This window comes from Daphnia magna, unplaced genomic scaffold, assembly GCF_020631705.1.
Source record: "Daphnia magna isolate NIES unplaced genomic scaffold, ASM2063170v1.1 Dm_contigs270, whole genome shotgun sequence".
Classification (NCBI taxonomy): domain Eukaryota; kingdom Metazoa; phylum Arthropoda; class Branchiopoda; order Diplostraca; family Daphniidae; genus Daphnia; species Daphnia magna.
The window spans coordinates 14,890-35,463 of record NW_025533212.1 but is presented as its reverse complement, the minus strand read 5'-3'; the positions used below and the strand labels follow the sequence as shown (position 1 = coordinate 35,463).

At 39.1% G+C, this 20,574-nt stretch overlaps 4 protein-coding genes, 2 long non-coding RNA genes, 1 other non-coding gene and 1 pseudogene across 8 annotated transcripts; 4 read left to right on the top strand and 4 right to left on the bottom strand.

Annotated features, from left to right (window-relative positions):
• Nucleotides 1-5,165: 5,165 nt before the first annotated feature.
• LOC123468038 (ribosomal RNA processing protein 1 homolog A-like) lies at nucleotides 5,166-7,476 on the top strand. The gene is made up of 6 exons (XM_045167736.1): nucleotides 5,166-5,393; nucleotides 5,452-5,675; nucleotides 5,737-5,928; nucleotides 5,990-6,524; nucleotides 6,589-7,023; nucleotides 7,234-7,476. The coding sequence occupies exons 1-4, from the start codon at nucleotides 5,204-5,206 to the stop codon at nucleotides 6,287-6,289; spliced, it is 906 nt and encodes a 301-aa protein (XP_045023671.1). The 5' UTR covers nucleotides 5,166-5,203; the 3' UTR covers nucleotides 6,290-6,524; nucleotides 6,589-7,023; nucleotides 7,234-7,476.
• An 8-nt stretch (nucleotides 7,477-7,484) lies between these two features.
• LOC123468039 lies at nucleotides 7,485-8,178 on the top strand. Its single transcript, XR_006642069.1, has 2 exons — nucleotides 7,485-7,614; nucleotides 7,857-8,178. It is a non-coding gene; the product is annotated as an uncharacterized LOC123468039 (long non-coding RNA).
• Nucleotides 8,179-8,528: 350 nt separating this feature from the next.
• LOC116935275 (bestrophin-2) lies at nucleotides 8,529-11,332 on the bottom strand. Of its 2 annotated transcripts, XM_045167735.1 has the most exons (9): nucleotides 10,686-11,332; nucleotides 10,596-10,618; nucleotides 10,424-10,512; nucleotides 10,273-10,315; nucleotides 10,056-10,225; nucleotides 9,822-9,976; nucleotides 9,687-9,764; nucleotides 9,436-9,582; nucleotides 9,121-9,360 (listed from the first exon to the last, which is right to left on the bottom strand). In XM_045167735.1, the coding sequence occupies exons 1-9, from the start codon at nucleotides 10,833-10,835 to the stop codon at nucleotides 9,121-9,123; spliced, it is 1,095 nt and encodes a 364-aa protein (XP_045023670.1). In that variant the 5' UTR covers nucleotides 10,836-11,332. The 2 variants fall into 2 exon arrangements, with proteins under 2 accessions (XP_045023669.1, XP_045023670.1); XM_045167734.1 differs by lacking the exons at nucleotides 10,424-10,512; nucleotides 10,596-10,618; nucleotides 10,686-11,332 and adding an exon at nucleotides 8,529-9,040 and having other exon boundaries at nucleotides 9,122-9,360; nucleotides 10,056-10,287.
• Nucleotides 11,333-12,695: 1,363 nt separating this feature from the next.
• Nucleotides 12,696-14,816, bottom strand: LOC116934547 (mRNA-capping enzyme). The gene is made up of 7 exons (XM_032942042.2): nucleotides 14,669-14,816; nucleotides 14,503-14,607; nucleotides 13,633-14,167; nucleotides 13,404-13,565; nucleotides 13,253-13,350; nucleotides 12,993-13,186; nucleotides 12,696-12,926 (listed from the first exon to the last, which is right to left on the bottom strand). Exons 2-7 carry the CDS (start codon nucleotides 14,547-14,549, stop codon nucleotides 12,862-12,864), a joined length of 1,101 nt encoding a protein of 366 aa, XP_032797933.2. The 5' UTR covers nucleotides 14,550-14,607; nucleotides 14,669-14,816; the 3' UTR covers nucleotides 12,696-12,861.
• Nucleotides 14,817-15,417: 601 nt separating this feature from the next.
• Nucleotides 15,418-15,490, top strand: Trnar-acg. Its single transcript has one exon. It is a non-coding gene; the product is annotated as a tRNA-Arg (tRNA).
• Nucleotides 15,491-16,083: 593 nt separating this feature from the next.
• LOC123468035 (transcription factor IIIB 90 kDa subunit-like) lies at nucleotides 16,084-18,166 on the top strand. The gene is given in 8 exon segments (XM_045167732.1): nucleotides 16,084-16,280; nucleotides 16,342-16,589; nucleotides 16,591-16,608; nucleotides 16,688-16,824; nucleotides 16,886-16,990; nucleotides 17,047-17,429; nucleotides 17,499-17,595; nucleotides 17,670-18,166. Coding segments are annotated over 6 exon segments (951 nt in total). The 5' UTR covers nucleotides 16,084-16,280; nucleotides 16,342-16,347; the 3' UTR covers nucleotides 17,565-17,595; nucleotides 17,670-18,166.
• Nucleotides 18,167-18,558: 392 nt separating this feature from the next.
• Nucleotides 18,559-19,183, bottom strand: LOC123468037. Its single transcript, XR_006642067.1, has 2 exons — nucleotides 18,763-19,183; nucleotides 18,559-18,705 (listed from the first exon to the last, which is right to left on the bottom strand). It is a non-coding gene; the product is annotated as an uncharacterized LOC123468037 (long non-coding RNA).
• Nucleotides 19,184-19,297: 114 nt separating this feature from the next.
• LOC123468036 lies at nucleotides 19,298-20,548 on the bottom strand (annotated as a pseudogene).
• Nucleotides 20,549-20,574: the final 26 nt, after the last annotated feature.

Here is a 20,574-nt window from a genome sequence, read left to right as displayed (position 1 = left end):
CGTTCCAAAGATGGAATTTAAATCGAGGGGTAAAGCTTGAAACCAATCAACTCCAATTACCGCAAGAGAATTGTCGTGCTTATTTCGCTCTAGTACAACCACTGGTAAGAGTCGCCTATGACCAGAATACTTGACGTCAACTAGACATTCTCCTTTGCTGGATTTGTAAAATTTTATGTGGGATAGTAGCTTAGGCTTTCCTAATTTTTCCCATACATCTTGACTGATATAAGATCGCATACACCAACTGTTTACTTCCATCTGGATTGGTGCACTATTCATACTAACGTTGATCCGATATGATTGGCTATTACAAGACGATTTCAATTCCTGAGTCAATTTCCTTTGAGCTTCAGTTTCTTCTCGGAGATATGTACTTTCCGGATTGAAATATCTATTCCAATCCAAGTTTATCGAACACAGCCATCTTCGTCCTAGCAAATGGCTATTAAAAAATAAAGTATGAGATTTGGAATATGAATTCGAGCCTCTTGTCACCAGCAGCGGTAGTTTAAACGTGTTTTTGCCGTACTGTACGTCAGCAATAAATTGTCCCTTAAACCTCAAGACACTGCCTTCAAGGAGACCCACGTATAAGTTTTTGCAACGCTCTAGTTTTGGTTTCCCCATCATCGTCCAAATACGCTTGCTAATAAATGATTCAGGAGAGCCGGAATCAACGAACATGTCCACTGGTAATCCATTGATCTTCAATCGTATTTCGTATGGAAATAGGTTTGGGTATGAGTCGTATCGGTAGTTGGGGTTGGCTGGTGGCTCTTGAAACTCCCTATCAACTTTTGTCTCAGACAGATTTCCATACAGGTTTTCAAGTTTTAATGACGCACTGTTGTTTGCACTCTCCAAATGCTTTGTTAAAAGTTTGTTTTGTTCAACAATCGTTGGACTAGCGATCACCGTATCCATAATCACTTCTGGTGCTGGTAATTTTGGGTCGTTCATTTCTAGATTTTCATCATTACGAGAAGTAGTCCGGTGTTTAATGAACTTGGTGGGCTTCCACCATTTTTTCTTCTTCTGTACATCTCGCTGATGTCTGGTATCGTCAGAAATAGTTTTCGTTTTCTTGGTTTTGGATGAAAAAATTTTCCACCATTTTTTCTTCTTCTGTCCATCTCGCTGCTGTCTGGTATCACCAGAAATAGTTTTCGTTATCTTGGTTTTGGATGAAAAAATAAACCACCACTTTTTTCCCTCCGTTCTAGTAGGCTTTTCATTTTCAATATCAGCGACAGCATCTGGGTTGTTGTTTCCGTTTTCTCTGGTATTTTCTGGTGGCTTTGGTGTGCATGTTTCTGGTCCGGCCTTGTGAGATAGCTCCTCTGGTGTCTCTAAGCCATCTTCGGTGTCGTTAAAAACAGGTTTAACTTCCACCTTTTTGAGTGAACTTAATTTCCACCATCTTTTTTCTTTTATTTTGGTGGCGTCTTGGTTGGGAGCATCATTGGCAACGTCTGTCTTGTTTTCTCTGGTTTTTTCTGGTGGCTTTGGTGTGCATGTTTCTGGTCCGGCCTTGTGAGATAGCTCCTCTGGTGTCTCTAAGACATCTTCGATGTCGTTAAAAACAGGTTTAACTTCCACCTTTTTGGATGAACTTAATTTCCACCATCTTTTTTCTTTTATTTTGGTGGCGTCTTGGTTGGGAGCATCATTGGCAACGTCTGTCTTGTTTTCTCTGGTTTTTTCTGGTGGCTTTGGTGTGCATGTTTCTGGTCCGGCCTTGTGAGATAGCTCCTCTGGTGTCTCTAAGACATCTTCGATGTCGTTAAAAACAGGTTTAACTTCCACCTTTTTGGATGAACTTAATTTCCACCATCTTTTTTCTTTTATTTTGGTGGCGTCTTGGTTTGCAGCGTCATTGGCAACAACAGTCTTGTTTTGGGTTTCGGTAGCTAGGAAATGGGCCGTTAGAGGCATTCTCTATAAACTTGTAAGATCGAAAGTGGGCGGTAAACGGAAACGAAAGCTTATATACGTACGTTCCGGAATGGAAATGGCTGCAAATTCAAATGCAAGAATTTCAACTGTTATTTTTGCGTGGGTTTGAAAAGTTGTATAATTATTCATAGAAACTCATGTCTGCTTTTTTTCACACCTATTTCATTATAAATGAACAATATTCATAACGTCATTTAATTTGAAAAATGATGGTTTTAAATCTGACTTTGTTCGCTTGAACACCTTTCTTACTCGGACTCTGACGAAGCATTGTGCGGAATAATAAGGTAAAAACTGTTTTATAAGGTTCTCGGAAAAAAAATTCTTTTTGGCATTCCCGTACGCTTGGTGGCGCTGTCTAATTCTACTTTACGTAGACCGCCTTTGGCCAAACAGGTAATTTTAGGTTGCTGGAACCTGCCATACTTCGTCTGCTTGACAGACAGTAGCATCGCTTTGCAGCATAGCCTTCTATAGGAACGGCCAGGAAGCTGGCTATCTCCCTGTAGAAAAAAAGTTTGTCATCCTCCCACCGACCCACAGCCGCCTCTGGCTCTTTGTCCCTAGCGACGCCCTAGCAAAGTAAGCATGTCCTTTCCGCTTTCCACATTTTTTTTCCCAATTTTTCCATTTTTCACTGGTTGAGAGCATGCTCAGCCATATCTTGTTCAAGGGTGCAAGGGTCAGTGCCGGTCAATGCATAGGTCAGGGATAATTATTAAGAATGAGGAAAAAGTGCTGTGTAATTAATTGTTTGAATAAAAATTACGGAAAAGGAGTTTTAAACCAAAAAGTGAATTACCACACTTTCCCAAAAGATGAAAACAGAATCGAAAAATGGATAAAACATTTACACAGCAGTGTCGAAAATGGATCTTCAGCATACAGCCTCCTAAAATTCAGTGATTACACTGTTATTAGTAGTGATCATTTCGAAGAAAACTGTTTTTCTTTTTCAGTTACTGGAAATACCAAAATATTGAAGAAATCTGCTGTTCCAACGTTGTTCAGCAAGGTATAACATAGTTAAGCAGATTTTGCTTCAGTCGATAACATGATTATATATTTTTTTAAAGGTGGCAGTCATTCAGGCAAATGAACAGATTAATATGGGCCAGGATAAAATGCGGACGCGGACCGCGGACTGCGGACAGGAGAAACTGCGGACTTTCACCTGCGGACTGGCCCAAAATTTTTGACAGCAGTCCGCAGTTTCTCCACAGGGTAGCTGTCCGCAGTCCGCGTATTATACGGGCCTATGTGGATACAGCATCCACATGTCTATGCGTTGGTAAGGCAGAAAATTGGTAAGTAAAGTCTTCATTTCATAATAGTATTTAACATTAAAATTTTATAATATATATAGCAGCAAAATTTGACTTTTTTTTACAGGCATTGAATTTACTCTAGTCAAGACAGATCAACCTAGTTTTTGTCATGCATTGGCTGTTGTTCGATAACTCTTGCTTTTTAAAAATATGTATGCATTCAACAATTCCAATGAATAAAAATAAAAATGCGCACAGCTCTTAGCAGCTGACTATTTTATTTTTTTTTCCTACAGGCCAAATCCATTATATTTTATTTTATTTTATGCACAACTAAGAATTTGAATTAGACCACCGTAGCGCACTTAAATCGTCCTTCAGAAGGCGGCAATGTGGTACCAAACTTTGCAAAGAATGGTACCACAAGAAATGTCTTCCAAAAGAACAGCATTATGCCTTTCAGGAGTTTTTAAAAACCCCTTGGATACCCCAAATCCTTTTAAGTTTATTACATGTTTTATTTGAATTGTTGTGCCAAGAATTTACCTAGTTAAGAAGTAACCATGTTATATAAACTGTCCTTTACTTTCATATTTTGAATAATGCATATGTTGACTTTTAAATACTATTTTTAGTTTGAAATTTAATATCAGATATGAGCATGGAGTCCGCAGATACCAGTCCGCAGTTAATCCTGTCCGGTCCGCACTTTCAATCGCTCCATGTACGAAACGGTCCGCATTTTATCCCTAAGTCCACGAAAAATCTGTCAAAAAATTTTGGGCCAGTCCGCAGGTGAAAGTCCGCAGTTTCTCCTGTCCGCAGTCCGCGGTCCGCGTCCGCATTTTATCCTGGCCCGATTAATATGCCAAATAAAAGAATTCTGATGATGCACAACGGTAATGCTTCAACTCAACCAATTCACAGTTCTATCAATTCAACTCAAGATGCAGTAAGTTACATAGCCAAATTAGTTCACCGAATAAATAAGAAGGAAGATTTGGCATTTGCATCACAGTTCTTATTTCCCTCTTGTTCAATAATTTTTCTAACACACGTAATACATTTTCTCATTCGCGGATCTTCTTTCAATAATTCAATATTCTCTTCGCCAACTAACGTGGTTATCTTATTCACAGATTTTTGCAAACTGCTTGCCATTTTGCGAAGTTTTTTCATCACATACTGGTAACGTTGCAACTTATTTCCGTAAAAGGGACTTCCATTTTGCTTTCTGTAAATCTTTTTGGATGAACTAGCTTTCGCAGTAACCTCATTTTCAAGAGAACTCTGTAATGGTATATTAATCTTAATCATATTAATCTGTTCATTTGCCTGAATGACTGCCACCTTTAAAAAAATATATAATCATGTTATCGACTGAAGCAAAATCTGCTTAACTATGTTATACCTTTTTGAACAACGTTGGAACAGCAGATTTCTTCAATATTTTGGTATTTCCAGTAACTGAAAAAGAAAAACAGTTTTCTTCGAAATGATCACTACTAATAACAGTGTAATCACTGAATTTTAGGAGGCTGTATGCTGAAGATCCATTTTCGACACTGCTGTGTAAATGTTTTATCCATTTTTCGATTCTGTTTTCATCTTTTGGGAAAGTGTGGTAAGTCACTTTTTGGTTTAAAACTCCTTTTCCGTAATTTTTATTCAAACAATTAATTACACAGCACTTTTTCCTCATTCTTAATAATTATCCCTGACCTATGCATTGACCGGCACTGACCCTTGCACCCTTGAACAAGATATGGCTGAGCATGCTCTCAACCAGTGAAAAATGGAAAAATTGGGAAAGAAAGAGGGAGGAAAGCGGAAAGGACACGCTTTCGTTGCTAGGGCGTCGCTAGGGACAAAGAGCCAGAGGCGGCTGTGGGTCGGTGGGAGGATGACAAACTTTTTTTCTACAGGGAGATAGCCAGCTTCCTGGCCGTTCCTATAGAAGGCTATGCTTTGCAGTCATGGCAGTCTCGACGAAAACACGTGGTAAAAGCCTAAACGACCCTAAACTACAAATTAAAAATGCTGGTAAAAAGATGACGCCAGAAGTTTATTTTGCAAAAAAGTTAGCATCAAACGAAAAAAAAATTCGTGACCGGTCACTTAAGAAATTAAGAAGATGGATCGCAGCGCGATCGACAGTCCCAGATGGTATTTTGATAGAGGCATTCAGTAAAATAATTTTAAACTAAAAACCGAAAACTTGTAGCTTTTACCGATGACGAACTCATGAAATTATGGAAAGGGCTGTTCTACTGTATGTGGATGTCAGACAAACCTTTGATACAAGAGGATCTAGCTGAGACCATTTCAGGGCTTGTCCATTCTATTGTTGATCGCATGACAGGGCTAAAGTTCATTGCCACTGCCCTCAAAACAATGGCTCGTGATTGGTCTGGCATTGACACCTGGAGAATGGATAAATTTTTGATGGTTTGTGATTTTTGATAACCATCGTCTTAATTGCTGATGTTGCTCTAACATTTTTATTCAGTTTGTGAGAAGGATTATTCGGCACAGTTTAGAATATCTAGCACAAGGAGATTGGAAGAAAGAAGAAGTAGATGCCTATTCTAAAATGCTATCGGAAGTCATCATCAATGCAAATGAAAGCACAGCTGCATTAAATGTCACCATTGGCCTTCAGCTTCATGTAACAAACTTATTTCCTGAAGAGTTAGCCAAGGTAATTGTAGTCGGGAATAGTGTATGCAAAAATGGTGTGAATGATTTCCAAATCTGTCTAGGCGGGAGGAGAAGGGTTAAGTTCTTCAACTATTTCAAAGATGTTTGAACCATTTGCCAAATGCCTTGCCACCAGTAATGACTACAGATTGAAGAAGGATGTCCACCAACATGTTTTCACTTACTTGATCAAGCAAAGTGATGAAGCGTTGGAGTATGAAGAACTTGGTCTTGATAAACAAGCCATCATCTCCATGAGTGATGCTAAAGCTAATAGGAAAAAAGAAAAGAAATTTAAAAAAAAAACAAACTTTCATTTGTTGTTCAAAATGAGCAAAATGAAAAAACTGAAGAGGAGATAAATCCACCTTCTGACATAGATGAAGGTGCAGCTGATGGTGAAAGTGAAGACGACATGGAGATGGAGGAATCAAATTTTGATTGGGGTGCTAAGGATCCAAGAGCTGGTGGTGTTGATGCTATTATTCCTCAGATCAAACCAGACTTTAATCAAATAGCCGACATGCTTTTCCAAATGGCATCGGAGAAGTCCGTACGTGCTAAGAATCGAAAATCCATTTACGATATTGTTAAGAAGTTTGTAAAACTTTTATTTTTTTTCTTTGTAGCAAATTACTTAGACTATTGGTTTCTGTTATAGATTTCGTGACTTGGCTAGCGGAATATATCCTTTGGCTGTTAGTTTCCCGACTGTTGGACCCGGTCTGACACCAAGAAGTATGAAATCAGCCGCAAAGCAGTTTATTAAGGACGAACTTTCTATGACTGAACAGAGGAACGCGGACAGAATGGAGATGAGAAAATCGTCGAAAGCATACAAAAACTTCAAGGAATAAAAACGGACATCTTGGGTGAAACAATCGAGGATATTTTCGAAGACGATGACGATGAGGCAGCAGTAGATGAAGAAAGAAGTAATGTTGCTGATCTCGTTGATGACGATGTAGAAGATGACGATCCTGTCCGAGAATTGTATTCTTCTGATGAAGATCATCCTTCGGACGAAGACGATGAAATCTCAGACGACGTAGAAGACGGAAAAAAAGTAGTGGTGGCCCCCAAACAAATTGCCAAGGTATTCCATAAAAACAGCAATCGCTATTCTCTCTGCTTCTAAGTTTGCTCCCGTCTTCATTTTTTTATGGATATGCTTATATTGTGTTACTGATTTGCACGGGAAATATTTTCGTATGCCAGCAGCAAAAGGGCAAGAGTTTTTCTTTTGTACTATACTCGTAAAAAAGGAAAGTAGTTCCCAATTAAAAAGAAGTTTGAATGTTCTTAGATGGCTCCAAAGTCAAAACGTCCCTAAACGACTTTCGAAGTCGAAAAAAGTTGGGGGGAAGAAGCAGTTCCTCCCCTAGCTTCCATGCAACAGTTAAAACAGAAGCTGAAAGCTGAAAAAAGGCAAAAGAATTCTGGTTGGACTGTAAGTCCATCCAAAGGCGAAATAGAGATTGTAATTCCCAACAAGAAATTCAAAGGCTCTCAGCAATTGCGGACTACACAAGCACCAGCGACGTCTGAGGTAACGCATTCTAATGTGTTTCCCGCCATTCTTTTATTAATTTGACTCATTCATTTCTGTCGAACAATAAAACAAATTCATCTACGAACAGTGGAAACCGGCGAGTCAATTTTGTACTCAACAAAAACACTGCTCAAGGTAAAACTTAACGGACTTGTTTGAAATAAAAATGCATAAAACGCTTGTACTTCAAAATACAACTGGATTTGATTACCTATGTAACCGTACATAAGCTGCTCGTGCGTTACACAATTCGGACAGATTATTGCACACACTGCTTGATTGAAACCAGAATTTGCAAAAGCCGTTAGCGAAGTCGTTTACATGTCTACAAACATTCAAGTAGAAAATAAATATTTGCTTTACTTCTCTTCCTTAAGAACCTAAAGACTATCAAGAGTCCCTACGGAAGAGTCCTGGAGTTCCGCATGATCCGGATCGTCAACCCAGCGGTGGTAGTGTGTTAAAGCGAAATGACACTAACACCATAAAATTTGCGTCATCCCCAGTAACTCGCAAGCCCCAACGCACTGGGCGAAAGTCTTCTAGATTCTGAAATGAAGTTTTACTCTAACTTCAAGTTCAAAGAGTTAACTTACTTTGAAGCCTTCGTGCCACAATTCACTGTCGCACCTTGACTCGCAATCACAACATCGTGTAGCAGAAAGTCTCTTCCGAATAAATTTGACAAATGACAATACAGTCATGTTTAAATTACCTAATTTTCTTTTAAAACATCTAAGCTGCCTAAATTTTGATTTCAATTAATCCAGATATTTTTAGCACTATTTTAAAATCCAATTTGAGCTCAAAATTTTATTTATCTTGATTATCATATCAATTAAGCTGGGCGCTAATTAAATCCTTTTTAAGTTGTAGATTTACTTCATACAGCTGAAGAAGGCCACCCGGGTTGAAACTTGAAGATTTATCACACAAAGACTCGGACAGCCCAATGATTGCTAAAAGTAACGCCCTGTTGAAGGATAGTCAGATTTTAAGAATGATTTTATTTGCGTATTTGTATAGGTTGAAGATGCAAATCCGTTTTAAGAAATTGTTTGTGTACAAAACTACAAAAGAGGATAGAAAAAACATGGTTATATTGATCAGAACCGAAATGGTTGGTTGCATAGCTCATCAGCGTAAGTTATTATCACAATTGGTTGGGCACCGTACTCGTATGCATACTCCGTGACGTATGAAGGAAAATATGGCTTTTTTGTGGTATTTGTCCTTTATTACGAAATTGGTCAATTAATCGCGTGGATAGTTCTTAGTCTAAACTTTTAAGACACCAAGAACCGTGGATCCATGCAACTTTTGCTAGACACTTCACTATGTTTGGATTTCGTACTATACATAAAAGAAAATCCTTTACTCGTGCTAGATGCGCTCCATGAAGACACCGTCATGTGACCATGCGGAATCGCCTGACGATTGCTTCACATCGACCGGAGACATCCGTAAGGGAGAGACTGTGTGCAAATCCACGTTCAGGCTGATAGTCGAGAGGTTTTCCTCTGGCTTTCTGGTTTGATGATTTTCCTCCTTACCTGTTGAACTATCTCATCAATAGGAGGATATCATTCGGTTACCTATATCTTTGCTTCTTAATGACATAGAAGTAATTTTTAAAACTTACTAGAGCTCTGTCAATCTTTGTGTAAATCTGTTTTCCAGTGATATCCTTTCAGCAGTTTTATGAGTCTGAATACCAGTCCCTGCTGCTATTTGGAGACATGCATCTTCCATTGGTGGACATCTGTCACTAGTCAAGATGCTTGTACCTAAATTGATGACCTTCGAATGCCTGTTGAGAAGGTAACTTAAATCAAAGTCTTCGTCGTCTTCACCATACGGATTGATCATGTGCTCGGCGACCTAGTGGCAACCGTCAATTACATAATATTTATTATTTTCTATAACGTTTTCGTCGTTGAATAATTCAGCACGTACCTTGAGTAGCCCCATATAGAAGAGGATTTGCAACACGGTCCACAACGGAAAATACGCATCAATGGAAATATCCTTACTTCCATTATCGATGCATTGGCGGCCGAAGATACAAGCTATGACGAAGGAATAAGTGGATAACGTAACCACCTGTTTGAGTCGACGAAGAACAAAAGAAGAACAAAAAAAATTGCTTCTTTTAAAGCTGTTGGCTTTAAAATATATTCATTGGCTTCAATATTATTCATGAATACCTGAGTATAAACCAATGGAATCGAAACCCAGTCGTAACTCCATAAAATGCCGCATTTGGAACGAAATTCCAGCAATTCCTATTGGAATCCAAGAGGTAAAATCATCATTTTGAATTAACGGTAATATCGTAACACCTTCATGATAAGCTGGGCTCCATACGAGTCGATAATGCGTCCACGAGCTTGGGCCTCTCGAAGTCGGTGTGAGAACCAAAGTCCGGGTAGCCAATACAAGTTCACATCAGATTGCACTGCTTTATAGGTTTCCATTTCGGCATAGGTCATAAAACCTGCAGTGTTTTAACAAAATGCCAATTGTCGAGCAGATTTTATTTTGCCAATTTTTGAAAATGAATTTGCTAACAGCACCTGCATTGACGACATCCTCAAGAGATTTAAGGCGAGACCGCACTGACTCTGAAATTGATCTGAAGACAAGGACAGCCATCAGGTTACAGTTCTGCATGAGCGTTTTCCGTAGAAGCTTCGACTCGTTGTCACATCCGGGAATATACATTGCGATTGTTAGCATTAATCTAAACACGAAACATGAAAGGGAGGTCGATCAACTGGTATACTCATATTAGAAGTAAAAGGTAAAGCCATACATTGCTGCCACCATCTTGTTGCTGTTACAAGTTGACAATTTGAATCCCAAGAGGAAATCACAGCAACATCATTTGATAAACAAAAATATTAATTAGAGCTCTTTGCTGCTAATGTTTGGACGAAAATACCGATAATAGTGACGTAAAAACCCAGAATAAATGAAAGGGGAATCATATTCAGGTATCTGTCACAATAGCGAACCACCTGTTCAAATAGACTACACATGGGGTGGCCAGTGTAAAACCAAATTTCAGTCCAAGGTTACAATGCCTACATACGTTTATGAAGAAAAAGAATAACCTTTTTTGTTCGACGTCGAGAGCCTGTAAAGAATCAAGCGTAACATTTTGCATATAAACATAAATAATCTAATATAGAATTGCATATTACCTGACGATAGATGATGCTAACGATGCCAAAAGGGACGAGAAAACATATTAGTTCCTTGTAACACAGCTTGTACAAAGATCCACGCCATCTCCACAAAAGGGAAATGAAGCTGCCCGACAAATCTAATCCTGGCTTCTTTTTTAGATTCATATAGCAAAGACGAAATGAACAACTGGATTGTGTGCCTTCGCATCAAAAATAAAACGCTAAAAGCCCCAAGAGACGAAGGCAATTGTCGACTAAAGGTTTCAACGACATTGCGACACAAATATCACAGTGGGCAAAACAAACCAATGGGCAATACACTAATCTTTTTACAGGATCGTTTAGCGGTTGCTGTGTTGGTTCGTGGGAAAGCGCCTTTAGGAGTTTAAGATTCAGAAGGATGCTAGCAGAACTGTTAACAGACAGTCTCTTGGGACAAGACCCTGATGTGGAAGATGGCCGGTGGTATCGTGAGAATCCTTAACAATTCCCTTACAATATACCAATTGCACATGGATAGCTGTGTGTGTTTCCTCCGTACTGTCGATTAGCATGAAATAGCTGCAGAGATCTTCTTGCATCTTGTAATCGCTAAATGCTGATGGATATCGTCGACCGGGAGGATAATCAACGATTATCCAGAATCCCCAAGTGTACCGCAGCAGAAACTCGGACCAAGCGGAAAGTTAAATAGTATACTGAATAAATAATTGACAAGTTTAATCTGCAGAAAAGTAGATGCGGAAACACTTGTATTTATCTGATGCAAAAATGGTCAAATCTAACAGCAAACGGACTTTGAAATGCCGGTGTGCATTGTTCCTCTTAGACGTTTCAATTGATCCCGGGTCAAATATTATACGAGATAGCATCTGATTTTATTTGTCCCGAATACGGTTCAAGTTCCAAACGAAAGAGCTGTGGTCAAAAGATCGTAGTAAGAATCAAACTTACACTTGTTTAATTTACATAGCCAGATCAGCACAAAGAAACTTCTGACAACTTGACAACAATGTCTAACTAAGTGGACGTTGCAGAACATGACCTATGTAGCTGAGTAACGACCAAAAATCCCATTTATTTCTCCGCTTACATCCACAATTCTCAGTTTTCACGCACCAGACATATTACGTTGCAGTGGAAATTTCTGGAATTGTTCAAAAATCTAATGGTGAACGTGCTCCACTATTCTTGTTTGGTTGCGGTGATACAACAGGTCAACAGCAAAATAATAGAAAATTCCTAATAGGTATGGCAACCTAAACATTGTCTAGCTTCGTATCTGCTCATGCCCAATGGGTAGGGTACGGTAAGATAATTAGTTTGAGCTCCCAGTCTCCTCCACCATTTCCCCTATTTTCTGCACTTACTTGCCAGTCCTTTCAATTCCTGGACGAGGCAGGTCTGTCAGTTTATTGCGCTAAAACAGCATTCCTTTATAGTTTCAAGGTTCAGGACCCACCATTTCTTGCTGTGCCCAGCCTAGCAAAAGCATTTGCTTCGAATTCAAGTCTGTTTTGTCCTGTTGACATTTTAAACAAATGGCCAATGTAAACAGACAATTTTTCGTTAGTCAAGAGCAACATGATCTTCGAGGCAAGTTTTCTGGTGGAACATTTGATGGCTTAATTCTTCTTGCAAACTCCGGCCATTGTGTTGAACTCGTTCACGACGACCTGGATCACGCGGTGAGTAAAATGTTTGGTTTAGGCTGTTTTACCTTCAACGAACTGCTGACAGAGACGGGCACATATACTATTTATCTTAGAAGAGTGTTCCAGCTCTTTGTCGACAGTGTCTTGCATCAAAATCTGCTTCTGCTTAGTCTTGATCGATCGCAGGATGGCCGATTAACACTTCGATAAGCACTGCGGTTGATTTTGCATCAACATTTTCACGAGACGGTTAATGTGGTTCTGCCACTCGACAGGACGTGCATCCGCTTCGTTCATGCCCTCTTTTGACAGGAAGTTCCTTATGGATTGTGTTTTCCGCAAAAGGACAGTTCAAGGATGTGATAAAAAGTGTGAACAGTTGAAAAATGTATTCTGGGTTTGCTTAAAAGACCCTTAAAAAATACTACTCGTATTCTGGGTTACAAATCCAACAGATTTCCTGACTAATTTCATCTAATCCCTTATTGAATGATTAATTAAACATTATTTCTGTGATCATTTCAATGAAATCGCGCCTAGTTTTCCAAAGTTGCCAAGAGTAAATCGCGCGATACTGGGTGTTTTAAGGCATGTAGTTTTCCTAAATGACAATCAGAGAAAAGAAATCTAAAAATTTGTCTAATTAAAGAAATCCTGCATAACATACCTTCTAATGCCCTCTTTCCATTAGGAATGTTTCGGTCGAAACGTTGTTTGACAAACATCCAACGTTGATCTACATAGCGACAATCTACAATGCAGCCGTCTAGGTTTCGAATCTCATCCGTGAGCGGAATTGTTTCATCCCATTTAATTTCTGCACAGCTACGGCCAAACATAAATAGCTCGGCTTCTTTCGGCCTAAAAAATTATAACAAAAGTGAAATAAAAAATTGATTTGTATCAGCTCGAAATAGAGTGTCTTACTCTTGAATCCCTTTTGGAATCATCAGACGAAAACTGCATTGTTGATCGTCGTTTTCCGCCCATTGCAAGACGTCGTAGTCAGTATAACAGGAGTAATTCTTCAAAAGAAAACCTTGTAGCACGACTGAAATAATTAATTATTGAAACTCACCTTCAGTGGGAAAAAGACGAACGAGCGAATTGGATACTTGTAGCTCTCTTCGAATTCAGGGCACAAATAACTCTTGGCTTCATTAGCTTCCAGGTATTCAACTATATCTAGGGTGAACACCTCATTTTGGGCAGACCCCTCTCGTTGATTAATGATCTTTTCCTATCCCATAATGTTCGAATCAAATTTAGTGTTGATCAATACCTTCATCATACATTAATTTATATACCTTTACGAAATTAATACGTTCGACAATGTTCCTGTCTTTTAGATCCTCTCCATTGCACCGGATTGCATCCCGAATTACAAAGGTCAACTTCTTCGGATTCTCCTCTCCGCCATTGCAGTTGTCATCATGATTAAGTTTCTCTTTACACAAAACGCCGTCCAGGAGAGTGTCAGTGACGGGTCGACCATCGGATGATACCATCTTGACGGCATGACCTTCATCTACGCGGAAGATGTGCTGTGTCATGTTTTCCAAAAACATTCCGCCGTCAGAATCGACGTAAAAAAGGAAACGCGTTCCGCTCGGTTTAGGAGCCACGACATACGGGCCGGACTTGAGCTTGTCAATGTTTTCCGTCGTTAGTGAGACGGGCCAATTTACTGGGAAAAAGTCTTCGGGTCCTTTAGAAAAGCGACCTAAACGCACCTGGAGCTCTCGCACTTGGTCGAAATCTGTCAACAGATGGACGCCTTCCACGTCATGCCCGTCTAAAAATTTCGTATTCGGTTCGATCCGTGTAAATACACTATCAGGCCTGTTAATCAAACGAAAATAAACAAAATTCTTTTGGTTAGATAAAACCAACAAAATTCAAGAAGCACAACACGGTTACAAATATTAGCATTGTAATTGCAGTATTTTCTAGTTTTATCAGTTTCGAGTGTTTGGAATCGTGCCTTTGGCATTAGTCACAAGACAAATAACGTAATCAGAGACTGCTGTAAATTACAATTACAGTCAAAGGCTGCAATGTCACAAACTACTGAATTCTTACTATATTTTATGTAACGAAACAAGTTATGGATCGAAAACATATGTGCGTAGGATGAAACTAATTACACAAACTGTTTAAATAGTTAAGGTAAATACCGTGACTTTTGAGGAAGATAGATTCTCGAATTTCCCTGGTTACGCATATTATTTGTTTGACTGTATTTTCCCTTTGGCCGTGTTCGTTCCAATTTTAAATGTTTCCTATCATCAATTCCGAAATTAGGGAAATTCTAAATTTTAACTGATCTGAATTTAAATTTACGCAAATTCGTGGCTAGTTTTAAGACGCGGCTGATTTGCAGTTCCCGGTATTCGCCAGATGGTTATCAAATAAAACTTACTCGGTCGGAGTTAGAAATTTGACTGAATATTTCGCGTGTTCGCATCGAAATGGAAACGATAAAGGCCCCAAGAGACAAAAGGCAAACGCCGTCATCTAATTTCAACGACATTGCATCACTGATAAAATAGTGCGGGAAACAAACCAATCGGCAAACAAACAACGCACACTAATCTCTTTGTAGAATCGTTTTGTATTGTGTCTCTTGAAGTCTAGGACTCAGGAGGACGCCAACAGAAGAGTTAACAGCCAGTCTTTCTAGGGACAAAGACATGGATGTTGAAGATTGCCATTGGCATCTTCAAAATCTTTTAGAATTCATTTACAGTGTACCAGTTTCTGTGTGTGTCTCCTCCATATTGGGACTGTCGATAATTAAAGATCAAATAGATGAAAACAAATCTGTCTTGCATCTTCTGATCCTCAAATGTTGATGGATGCAGTTGATTCGGGAGATGATCGGGACAGCATCACCAACTGTACCCCAACAGTAACTGGGATCAAGCGGAAAGTTTTTTTCAAGATCCAGGACCCACCCCTTCGGCTACACTAGATGTTACGTATAGATGCAGGTTGCCTTTCCCGATAAAAGTATTTGCTCCAAATTGAATTTTCTTGTTTATGTGTTTATTTTAATGTTTGTTTTTTGGCAGTAAATAAATCGTGGGCAGGGACGTGTGGCCCAATGGATAAGGCGCCTGCCTACGGAGCAGGAGATTCCAGGTTCGATCCCTGGCACGTTCAGGTTTTTCTACACGCTTTTTTTAACGAAATATGACAAAATCGATCTCCTCTTTCAATAATCCTTGGTAATTAGGATACTTGCTAATTGCCCGTATTCTTAGTAAAATAGTAAAACCCCACCTTATGAAAACGTGCTTTTATTTGATGTAAAAAATTACTGACAAGAACTCTGGATTGCACTTGTGTTTTTGCTTCTCATTTACCAACATCGATAGTTTTAGATAAATTGCTAAAACAGTGGTAGCACCATCTTTAAAATAGGTATTTTAAGTTATAATGATATGTTGCCTAGAACGACTGCTTCCTTGTCAGGAAATTCCAGACTCGATCCCTGGCATTTTTCAATGTGGTCTAGATCTAGTTAGTCTCTCTATTCAAAATTATTTTACGCAAAACTGTGGGCCCAATGGATAAGGCGCCTGCCTACGGAGCAGGAGATTCCAGGTTCGATCCCTGGCACGTTCATTTTTGCGCGGAACCAAAGTACTTCCAATTGGATACCGATACTAGATGTCACTGTGTTTAATGCAAATTTTTTCCGCCTTGAACGATATTCATCGAGTTCGTCTGCTAGGCAAGTCCTTTAGATCCTTCTGTCATATTTGCATAAGTGTCTCAGTTTCTCCTTATTTGATAGGCGAGTCTGGTTACTAAAAAGTTTTTGTAACATCTTTGAACCATTTTGTAGAAATAAACCCACGTGCAGCATGAAGTGTCAAGAAGAATAACTTTGAAAACAATATTCTAAGTTATCCTGAATGCTGGAGTAGAATCTCTACATTTATCCGAAGTAAATTTCAGCGAGTTCACGTTGTTTACATTGTACACGAGTAATTTTCTCTCTTTTATAGCTAAAAATGTCAAGCAGAGCTTGCCAAAATTGTGGTGGGACAGACATTGATGTCGATCAATCGAGAGGCATCGCAGTTTGTACAAACTGTGGTGTGGTCCTTGAAGAAAATTGCATTGTTTCTGAAGTGCAATTTGAAGAAAATGCTTATGGAGGTGCATCAGCCATTGGACAGTTTGTATCAAATGATAATCAAGGAGGCACAGGATTTATCAACAGCTACCGTGGAGGAAATGGGAAACAATCAAGAGATGGGACAACAATTAAAGTAAGTAGTAGTGAATCCTTCTGTAAAGATGAATTGTCATCTGAAATAAAATCCTTCTTGTCCTCCCATTCATTTGCAGCCTCAACCAACACTGTATAGATATGGCTGTAAACTTTTATGGTATGGCTCTGGCTCGTCGTTTGACAAATGGAAGGAAGTCTTCTCATGTTGTGGCTGCATGCATATATATAACTTGCCGAATGGAAGGGACTGCCCGTAAGGTTTATTAGATACATCACTGTTTTCATTCACTAACTAGGTAATGATTTATTCTTAGATCTTCTGATAGATATTGCAGATGTTATAGATATTGACGTTTACACACTTGGCCATAATTTCATGCAAATTGCGAAAGCATTTAACTTAAATATTCCATCAGTTGGTGAGTAGTACAGTTTTTTTATAAGAGATTTATTGTGTAACATATCATATCCTTAGATCCTTGCCTGTACGTCATGCGTTATGCTAATCGAATGAATTTCGGTGATAAAACACACGAGGTGTCCAGGACTGCCTTACGTCTTGTACAGCGGATGAAACGTGATTGGATTCACACTGGGCGACGGCCTTCTGGTCTTTGCGGAGCGGCATTACTGATTGCTGCTCGAATTCACGGCTTTAATCGAACAGTGCTCGATGTTATCAAAGAAGTCAAGGTCCACGAGAACACCGTACGCAAACGCATGCAAGAGTTTGGCGAAACCGCTTCAAGTAGTCTGACCTTAGAAGAGTTCATGCAAGTAGATCTGGAAGAAGAGCATGATCCTCCAGCCTTTCTTAAATCGCGTAAGAAAGACAGAAGTGACAAAGTCGAAGAAGAGGTAGTGCAAAGTGTTCTTTTTCCCAAAGCTTCTTTTACGTAACCATCTCTTAATCAAAAATTCTACCAGGCGACGGAAGAAATGGTTAAGCTAGAGGAAGAGATTAATCGGCAGATTGCTTTGAGTCTGGCATAGAAACGAGGACCTTGGGCGAAATATTCAAAAGGTGTGTCACTCTTCACGTTTTGATAGTAGCAGTTTTAAATAAAACGTTTGACCTTGTATTTTGTTTTGTTTCAGAGGCGCTTCAACAGCCAGTCTCTCCTGCTTCGTGTACCAGTGGAATAAGTAGTCCATCCGCGGACCCTGAGGTGGATGACGTTATTGCAGACATGACAATGACAGCCGTCAAGGAATGTCTGACTCCCACTGAAGTAGCCGCCGTTGAGGCGAACACCTTACCCACTGCCGGTACAACTGATCCCGGGGCAGACGAGTCTGCTTTAATGCCTCCTCCTGGTGCCACATATCTGCAACTGTGACATCATACCGTTGTCATTAATTTAAGAAATTCGCGTCGTCAGCAGCAAATAATTTTGTTTATGCCTTTGTTGAAGGAATATACTATTAGGCAGATGATGAATCTTCTTCAATACGTAAGTCAAGGCAGTAAAAAGATTAGGCTGAACTTAACTTCCTTCATGGAAGATTTAAATTTGAATCTTTGATAAAGATCTTTGTTATGATTCAAGTGATGAAATTTTTGTAAATTGAGAAATATACATGACATTCCATTACTTGTTGTCTGGCTTTCAATTTTGAGTTTAGATAAATATTTACAAAATATTACTCAAGATCTAGAAAATTAGCTTAGTTTCACTTAATTATATTTTACTTGCCTCAATTTGAAAACAGTTGTATTGAAGGTCGATTGCTTTACGAGAATGCATTTACTTCACTTTCACTGTCTTCCCAGCCTTCATGTATGATACGAATTATTGGTCAAATCGAAACATGCAACCACATGAATGGATCCGATATCTTACTAGCAAATGCTTAGACCAAGTTCGTTCATAACCTGGAATCTTCTTAATGCAAAATTATAATTCCCTTCGTACACAGCCTACTAAAGTTCCATACGAATAATCTTAATACTGACAATTTTTTAATGTAAAAATAACCCTGAAAGTATGCGTCAAGGAATGGTGTCAAGTTTAATGCAGTAACAATTGTACAAATATAATGGTCATCGTTTATTACTTTACAGCAAAAACGAAACAACGGGGAGACGAACTTATTCCTTGTCATCATCATCATCCTTTTCCTCATTGTTGATCTAATAAGTTTCATAATTAGTAATGAAGCTGACATTAAAAACAGTATTGTTACTTACATTGAAGTATCTGAGTTCAAAAGAGGTCTTAACCCCCTTTTCTATCACTGTTTTTTTAAAAAATAAATATTTCGCAGAACTACACAAGTCACTCGTAGCAGACGAAAAAATACATGAGTTGCTGCGTTTCACGATTTCAACAAATCTTAAAAAAGATGTCGAACAGCCCTATACAAAGAAGAAATGCACATTGTATGAAATTACAGGTTTGTTTTGCTATACCTATCGTACCGATTAACCTACATACGTTCCCTGTGCACAACTTTGAAGTCAATGGCTGATTATGGCAACCATATATCCGTCTAGTTTTGTTACAAAGGGCCTCGTTAAATTCCCCAGATTGCGTTTGTGCGTGATGCTTCCGTTTCGATAACCGATTTAAGGTTTAATGTCATCACTCCAGCTGTTTACCTTGTATTGATTATGACAGGTAAAAGAACGTTTACCTTTCAGGATTTCTAACACATCCTTATTTTTTTCATTTACTAATTGATGTTCTTAAACTTAAATGAAATCAAGAATAATTCGACCGATATTTTATTGAAACATAATCATTGGACAAAAAGGGAAGTCAATTTCCGCATCCTCTCCTACACCATTTCATTTTCATTGTCCGGGTCCGTCTCCGTCTCGTTTTCGACGTTAACAACTTTATTAAACTTTCGCCCGAGAATCGCTTTCTCCAGTGCTTTAACACAGGGCAACAACTGCCTTTGTTGCGATGGGAGTAAGTTACAGTCATCATCGTGTTCGTTGACTAATATCGTTGACAAAAAGAGGCACAGTTGTTGGCTGGAGTGCTTGATATCTGCATCGAAGCGTTTGATCAACCATTCGGCTGTGTCAGTTATCCAATCGTCGGGCACTCCTGGAACTCTTCTCTTGAAAATGGCAGCCATTAGTTGGATGGCGTTATTCTTCTTGTCAACGTCAGACAGTGTGTTGAGCTCTTTCACGATGATCTGGAACAGTCGGTGGCCAAGACTTTGTGTCCAGGGAGGTCTGACTTTCAATCAGTCGATGAAAGAGATGGGCCAACAGGTGGGTCTTTGAAGGATCTTCTAGGGCTTTGTTGACAATGATTTGCGTCAAATCTGCTTCTATCAGGTCCCGCTCGAGTCCATGATGACCGACAAGCACTTTGATATCGTTGATCACATTATCCAACAGCTCCGGTTGATTTTCCGTCAACGAGTTCACGAGAAGGTTGATTTTGTTCCACCATTCGATTCGGGAAATGAGAGGTCGTGCATCCGCTTCGTTCAGGCCCTTCTTCGACAGAGAATCCATTACGGATTGTATGCTTTTTCCTTTGTCTGATTTCAGTTCTGGTAATCCTCCGAGTATCAGTTTGATTTTGGAGCGGTAGAAAATAAACCGACCAAACAAACACATACTGCATAAACCGATAAAAAGGAGGAGGGCGAAACATGAAAAGAGTATGGAAATGGCGAAGAAAAAGAACGTGAAAATGAAGCTGAAAAGGGAAGTTATTGCATTGAAAAACATTTTGATTCGAGGTTGTTTTTGAGCAGAATCAGTATAAATCGCTGTTCCGACCTATATGAGATTGCCGGCCATGCGACTCTTGGTAACCCCCAAAGCCAGCAGTTTAAGTCTTTCATTATTAACGACTGTATTGTTTTCCAGATTAAGATACGATTAAAGGAATGCCTTATTCAATTACCGACATATTTCAACTGAAATTATTGTTCAAACTTTGAAAAGACGATACGAAATATTTGTTTTTTTCAATCAAATCCTAGATGTCACTGTGTTTAATGCAAATTTTTTCCGCCTTGAACGATGTTC

Coding starts and splice junctions, on each gene's coding strand:
- LOC116935275 (XM_045167735.1), bottom strand. CDS start 10,835: ATGAATCTAAAAAAGAAGCCAGGATTAGATTTGTCGGGCAGCTTCATT. Junction 10,316..10,423: donor TTTTTACGTCACTATTATCG/GTATTTTCGTCC, acceptor AACTTGTAACAG/CAACAAGATGGTGGCAGCAA. Junction 10,226..10,272: donor ATGGCTTTACCTTTTACTTC/TAATATGAGTAT, acceptor ATGTTTCGTGTT/TAGATTAATGCTAACAATCG.
- LOC116934547 (XM_032942042.2), bottom strand. CDS start 14,549: ATGCGTAACCAGGGAAATTCGAGAATCTATCTTCCTCAAAAGTCACG. Junction 14,168..14,502: donor TATCTTCCTCAAAAGTCACG/GTATTTACCTTA, acceptor TTTGATTAACAG/GCCTGATAGTGTATTTACAC. Junction 13,566..13,632: donor AACGTATTAATTTCGTAAAG/GTATATAAATTA, acceptor ATTATGGGATAG/GAAAAGATCATTAATCAACG.
- LOC123468038 (XM_045167736.1), top strand. CDS start 5,204: ATGGCAGTCTCGACGAAAACACGTGGTAAAAGCCTAAACGACCCTAAA. Junction 5,676..5,736: donor GAATGGATAAATTTTTGATG/GTTTGTGATTTT, acceptor ATTTTTATTCAG/TTTGTGAGAAGGATTATTCG. Junction 5,929..5,989: donor TTCCTGAAGAGTTAGCCAAG/GTAATTGTAGTC, acceptor AAATCTGTCTAG/GCGGGAGGAGAAGGGTTAAG.